The 6,878-nt window shown below is 50.7% G+C and overlaps 1 protein-coding gene across 1 annotated transcript; it reads right to left on the minus strand.

Annotated features, from left to right (window-relative positions):
* Window positions 1-353: 353 nt before the first annotated feature.
* On the minus strand, window positions 354-1,388 carry LOC135281415 (YTH domain-containing protein 1-like). Its single transcript, XM_064390259.1, has 3 exons — window positions 1,241-1,388; window positions 921-1,128; window positions 354-603 (listed from the first exon to the last, which is right to left on the minus strand). Exons 1-2 carry the CDS (start codon window positions 1,262-1,264, stop codon window positions 925-927), a joined length of 228 nt encoding a protein of 75 aa, XP_064246329.1. The 5' UTR covers window positions 1,265-1,388; the 3' UTR covers window positions 354-603; window positions 921-924.
* Between the last annotated feature and the right edge of the window lie 5,490 nt (window positions 1,389-6,878).

Genomic DNA, 6,878 nt, shown 5'->3' on the forward strand with positions numbered 1-6,878 from the left:
AGGGTGCCCAGGAGCATGGCTTGCCCACAGCCCAGTGCTCCCTCCTTATCCCTGGGGCTGCCCAGGGAAGAGCCATGGCTGAGGCTCTGCAGGAGCACACAGGCTCAGCCCTGCTCCAACATGGGATCCATGGGCCAGGGCATGCTGGGCTTTGCCCCTACAGCTCCCAAGTGTGTCCAGAGAAACTGCAAGGAGAGGCTCACCTCTGTCAGGGGAACCCCTCTGTGCACAGGGACCCCAACTCCTGGGGTGGCTGTGCCATGGACCCCCAGTCCTGGTGACCTGGAGCAAGTGGAAACAACCACTTTGCAAAATGCTGCCTGTGCCTGAAGCAAATGCAAGGAGAACTGGGGTGTGAAAAGTAAAATTTGTTTATTACAGAAGAACAGCAGCAAAAATGCAGAATACATTTACATTGTAAGAATATTTGTAACAACAACAATCGATAGAACATATATATATAAAAACCTACCTAACAAAACTATGTGAAACGTATTTACAGAAGTCAAAAATATCCCTACAATCTACATGCTAAAGAACAACAACAAACTGAAGAACATATATACAAAAGGGTGGTGTCTCTGTCTGTGATGTCTATCGCACCTGGAAGAAAAGCAAATGCCACAGTCAGTCCAGTCAGGCACAGAGGGCTCTTGCATGTGCCCCCAGGCTGGCACATGCTGGCCCAGCAGCAGGACTCTGCTACCAGAACTGAGCCTGGCTGGGTCTGGCATGGAGCTTGTGTGGAGCAAAGCAGGCACAGGACAGGCTGTGGATGGCCACCAGAATCCAGTGCCCTGGGTACAATGTCCCTGAGCAGGGAGCACCCAGCCCAGCCCCAGCCTGGCAGCAGGAGACCCACTCTGCCTGTTCTGCAGCTGGCATTGCTCTTCATGCCAAGATCATGGCCTCTTCCTCACCTTCTTAACCAATATCCATGTCCTCAATGGACTCTTCCACATCCACATACATCTCTTCTTCTTCAGTCATATCCACGTCCATCTCTTCTTCCTCATCCACATCCACATCCATCTCTTCCTCTCCAGGGTCTTCTCCGTCTATTTCCATCTCCTCCTCCATATCAATCTTTGTATCGACCTCCATCTCCTCCTCTCCATCTGGGACAGCCTGCAGCGGTAGAAAAACCTCAGAGTGGGGTCCCTGTCCCACTCCATCCCCACAGAGCTCCAGCCCATCTGGGCAGGTGGGGAGTGTCCACCTCCATGGAATGGCACCATACCTTCCTCAGAACAAAGGGGAGCATCCTGCAGGGCTGGATGATGAAATCCAGGCAGTCAGGAGCTGTCAGGAATGATGGGGGTATCGGGGGGATAAGAAGAGTGAAAGGCGAGGGCAGGAGCAAGGTGCAGAGCGTGTCAACACAGCAGCCAAAGGTTGTGTTGTGCCCTTTGCTGGGCGCTGGACGTTCCAGCTGGAACGTGGGCTGTGACATCACAGTTCCCAGGCTCCATCTGAAGTGGACACTGGAGACCATGGAATGATGGAGTCCCTGAACGGTTGGGCTTGCAAGGGAGCCTGAAGAACAACATCTTGTTCCCAGCTGAGCAGTCTTCCCCCAGAGCAGGCTGCTCAGAGCCCTGTTCCCAAGGATGGGGCATGCACAGCCTCTGTGCACAGCCTGGGCCAGTGCCCCACCACCCCCAGTGGAAAAGAGCAGCTTCCTTAGATGCAGCTTCAATCAACCCCCTGCAGCTGAAAGCCAATCCCCCCTTGTCCTGTCAGCACAGGCCCTGTTGAACACTCTGTCCCCTTCTTTCCTGCGGGACCCTTCCAGTCCTGCACAGCCACAGGGAGGCCGCCCAGTGTCTCCTCTCTCCAGGCTGAGCATCCCCAGCCCCACTTGCACAGCAGTCAGTCACATCAGGGCCAGTCAAGGCTGCAGGGTAGCAAATAGCATCAGGAACTGAGAGATGCTAGCTTTAGACCCAGGTTTGCCTCTAAATGTTCAAAATTAATAACAGCGGAGGGGAAGATGGTGGGACACTGGTTCTAACTGGTGATTTTTTTTTTTTCTTCTTTTCTGTCATGCTGTCCCAGGTTTTTCTGTTTGAAAGGAATGGCACAATGTCCATTGTCTTCTCCATTTGTGAAAGACCAAGCGGAGTCTGGGCAGGCTGATATGCAGAGCAAAGCCTGAAAATATACTAGTGATCCTGAGCCTGGGTGATGCAGCTAAACCCAGCCAAAAGGAATTTCTGGAAAGCTGATCCTGGTTTACATTATCTTGAGTTTGGCTTTGCCAACTTCACCAGTCATTTATGAAAAAGCAAACAAAAAACTCAAACCAAATCAGACAAAAACCCAAATCAATCAAACAAACAAACCCATGCAGCAAACCAATCAAACAAATAGATAAAAAAACGCCAAATAGAACCAAGGGAAATGAAGAGTTAGTATTAGTTGTGAGGATAGCACAGCAGGAAAATGGCTGCTTGCCACAGGATCACCATCAAAAGCCACATAGAACAGCTGCTCCAAAATATACCCAAGAGGAGAAAAAGAAAAAGTGATCCATGGCAACTTTGGGGGCAGCTCCACATTCAGGTGAATGATGAGCACTCAGTGGTACAGATCCAGCATTGCCCACCCTCCAGGCTGCTGTTTGCTCCTGGTGAAAGCCCCTTGCAGCACTGCGGCCCCTCTCAGTGCAGTGTCAGTCATTCCCAGAGCTCTCAGCTGAGCCACTGGCATTTCCAGAGTGACATCCAGTGGGATACCATTTTCGGTTTGTCTCCTAATGCCACAGGGGTCCTAAACAGTATATGCCATCCCATTTTTGTTCCGTTGATATTGACTGTTTGGTTTTATTTTGTCAGCAGTTCTAGTCATTATGAATTGGAATATGATGAAGAAACTAAGGAAGTTAGCACCTATAATTAGTGCACATAGCTTAACTGATGCGGCAGCTCATTTAATGCTTGCTAGGAAAGAACTAGAAAGATTTAATGAACAAAATTGGTAAAAAAAGAAATGGGGGATTTGTAATAAGTAGTAATACATTTGTTCATTAATTAAATCAATAGCTAAATAACTATACAATATAAAAGAATAGTTAAATAGCCAAAAAAACTTCTTGTGCAGATACATATGGTTGCTGGTTTACTATAGTGCTTTGGGAATTCCATTGTAAAGTTATGCCTTGTGAAAGGAAAGTAATGAGAAGCAGCTGTAATAACAATTCTTAAACTTGCTAGAATTGCTTAGCTTGCAGAAAAGTGTATAGTGTTCTGTATAGATATGCCTTATAAGGCATAAGTTCACTCAGTGTTCACAAAGAGGAAGACTAAGGGGGACTAAGCCTTCATCCCACGACCACCAGAAGGCAGAAAAAGACCCCCTAGCAACTGAATGAGCAAGCGCAGAAGACAGATCACGTCATCCCTAAACCCGGAGAAGAAGGCAATAAAAGGTGGACTCAGGGGATAGGAATTTTGTGAGCCAAAGTGGAGCGGAGACTCCGGGCCGCCCAGCGCTGTCCTTGCTTATTCTTGCTTGCAAAAATAATAAAGATAATTATTTGATCCTTAAATTCAGTGGACTTGTTTATCACACTGCCCAGACCCTAAACTGCCCCAAATGTGCCCCAGAAATGTCTCCAGGGACCCCAAAGTGGCCCCTTTTACCCTGTGCGTGAAAATAATAAAAAAATATGTCAAAAGACCTAAAAATAGCACTAATTAGCATTAAGAAGGAGAAATAAATGGCCAGTAGTGGTCAATGATTTAATGAAAGGAATTGTTTTATTTAAAACCAATGACAAATAATTTTTTGATTGCTAAAAATGTATTCAATATTTCACATAAATATCAAAGGTAATAGAAATATACAGTAATACTAATATAAATTAAAAAACTGTAATTATAATTTTATAAATTAATCAGTATTATTTATTTTAAAAATGCACACTTTTTTATGTTTTGGGATGTCAGTCCCAGGTGGGCCATGTCAGACATGGCGAGGCTGGGGTGAGGAGCAGGTTGTCCAAAATGAGTCAGCGTGCAAGGGGCTTGTTCTTCTCCATGCCCAGATCTCCTAGGGAGACATTCAGCATCAAGATCACCTGGGGAATCGTTCTTTCACCTCTTTTCTGAACTGAAAAATAAAACCCCACACACGTGATTAAAACCAAACATCATGCCGTCGGTGCACTTTGAAATCTCCCTCCTTAACAGAACTCCAGACTGACTCCAAGCTGCTTCACAAGCCCTGGAGACTTGGAGGACAATTGAAGGGAGACAAAGAGCTCCTGAGGGCTTTCTGTGTTTCAATCAGCCCCATGGTGGATTTGGGGCTGGGTCCAGGAGCCTCAGGCACTGAGAGAAGGATGAAGAAGCTGCTCAAGGAGTCAGCAGCAAAACTCCAAGTGCCTTGGAGCATGGCTGGGTCCCAGTGAGGGCAGGGAGTGCCAAAGGCTCCCCGGGACTGGTGGGAGCAGATCCTTGAGGCCAGGAGGGCAGGGAGCCCAAGGCTCTGGGCAGAGAACTGCAATGCTGAGCAAGGCCTGGGCTGGCTGGGGGAAGCAGAAAGGCCAAGCCCTGAGCCCAGCCTGGGCCAGCAGGGCCTGTCCCTCACGGGTGGCTCGGGGCTCTCTGTGGGGCGGGGGGATGTGAGGGGCAGCAAGGACAAATGCCATCAACCTGCAGCCCCTGCCAGCCTGGCCAGGGAGGCCGGGGGAGAGCCAAAGTGCAGCCCCTGCCAGGAAAGTTCCTGCTGTGGGGCCTCCAGAGGCGCTGCCCGAGCCCAGGGCACAAAGGCCTGGGTGCCTGTGGCCCTGCCAGCCCTGCCCAGCCCTTGGCCATCTGTCCTTCAGGCTGGGCCCCCTGTGCGTGCTGCTCCTGTGCCCTGGCCGGCTGCACTCGCCCCTCTCGCTGTGCCCCAGCATTTCTCAGCCAGCGTTTCTGTGCCCTCCCTGGGCTCCCTGCACCCAGCGCTGCCGGCTCCTGGCACACAGAGCCGGCCATGGCCCAGCCTCACGCTGCCACACCTCGAGCACCACAATTCCACCCTGGCAGGGACTTTGCTTTCTCCTCAGCTCCAGGCTGAACCTTCCAAGCTGCGCTTTGGGGATGTTTCCTGCAATTCCCACTCCCAAGGAAAGCTCTGTCTCCTGCTTTTCATTAACAGAGAAGGGCTGGTGGGAGAAGTGCTGGTCAGAGGCTGTTTAGGGCACAGTGATCATGAAATTATTGACTTTTTAAATATTCTCTGAAAGAATGAGGGGCATTTATAAATCTTCTACACTGGACTTTTGAGGGCAGACTTTGGCCTGTTGGGGATGCAGATTTGGGGAGTACCAAATAAGGTATTGATTTTTTAAAGAGAAACTGCCTGTAAAAACAACGAGTTCCAGGAAGGATGGAAACACTTCAAAAAAGAAATCTTGAAGGAGCAAGAGTAGGCTGTCCCTTTGTGCAGAAAGATGACCCAGAGGGGGAAATGACTGGCCTGGCTGGGCATGGAGCTTTTCAAGGAAAAGGGGGATTAAAAAGGGATTAAAAAAAATATTTCTAGGGATTAAAAAGAGGGTGCAGCACCTTTGGACACAGAGGCAGGTAAATCAAGAAATGTTTAAGGATGTAGTTAGGTCATGCAGAAAGAAAATTAGAGAGGTGAAAGCTCAGTTAGGACTTAACTTGGATACTTCTGTGAAGGATAATTATTATGTTTTTATAGGTACATTAATGTCAAAAGCAGGGGTAAGGACAACCTGCATTTCTTACTGTGAGGGATATGATTACCAAAGATGAAGAATGGGCTGAGGTACTTCACCCCTTCTTTGCCTCAGTTTTCAACAATAAGACAGGCCATCCTCAGGACAAGTGTTCTCCTGAGCTGGTAGATGGGCACAGGCAGCAGAACAGCCCCTGGAATCCAGGAGGAAGCAGCTGGGGACCTGCTGAGCCACTCAGGTGCTCACAGGTGTCTCTGGGAGCAGATGGGATCCATCCCAGGGGATGAGGGAGCTGGTGGATGAGCTTCCCAAGCTGCTCTCCATCATTTACCATCAGTCCTGGCTCAGCAGGGAGGTCCCAGAGGACTGGAGGTGCCAGTGTGAGCCCATCCCCAAGAAGGGCTGGAAGGAGGATCTGGGGAACTCCAGACCTGTCAGCCTGACCTGGGTGCCTGGCAAGGTTATGGAACAGATCACCTTGAGTGCCATCACAGGGCACCCACAGGATGGCTGAGGCATCAGAGCCAGCCAGCGTGGATTTCAATATCTGCAGTGATGATCTGCATGAGGGGACTGAGTCCAGCATCAGCAAATTTTCAGATAACACCAAGCTGGGTGTGAGTGTGGATGTGCTGGAGGAGAGGAGGGCTCTGCACAGGGCCCTGGACAGGCTGGATCCAGGGCCCAAATCCAACAAGGTGAGGTTGAACAAGACCACGTGCCGGGTCCTGCACTTTGGCCACAACAACCCCTGCAGCACTCCAGGCTGGGGACAGAGTGGCTGGAGAGCAGCCAGGCAGAAAAGGACCTGAGGGATCAGCTCCTGCCCTGCTGCTCCTTCCCATCTCCCCCAGGGCCCTTGCAGAGCCCCAGCCATGCTGTTTGCCCCCAGCCTGCCCACAGCCAGCCTGGGGCTGCTCACCCTGGGGCTTTTCTGTGCTGAGCATTGGCCTGGCCGTGTTCTTGAGAGAGCCTGGGCAAGGAGCCTGCAGCCCCCAGGGCCTGGCCTGAGGCGTCAGCGCTGCCCCAGCAGTGCCCATGGCCTGTCCCTGCTGCAGCCCCGGCACTGCCACCCCCAGGACTGTGCCCGGCCCCGAGAGCACTCAGGCCCTGCAGCAACACCAGGGCCACCAGGGCAGCGGGGCAGGGCCACGGCAGCAGCACTGGCAACACCAAGTGCTGCTGC

Source organism: Passer domesticus, chromosome 15 (assembly GCF_036417665.1).
Source record: "Passer domesticus isolate bPasDom1 chromosome 15, bPasDom1.hap1, whole genome shotgun sequence".
NCBI classification, from domain to species: domain Eukaryota; kingdom Metazoa; phylum Chordata; class Aves; order Passeriformes; family Passeridae; genus Passer; species Passer domesticus.

What these genes read in the sequence shown, in the direction of transcription:
- LOC135281415 (XM_064390259.1), bottom strand. Translation starts at nt 1,264, where the DNA reads ATGCTCCCCTTTGTTCTGAGGAAG. An exon ending in TCCCCTTTGTTCTGAGGAAG is followed by an intron (nt 1,129 to 1,240) that starts GTATGGTGCCAT and finishes CTACCGCTGCAG; the next exon opens with GCTGTCCCAGATGGAGAGGA.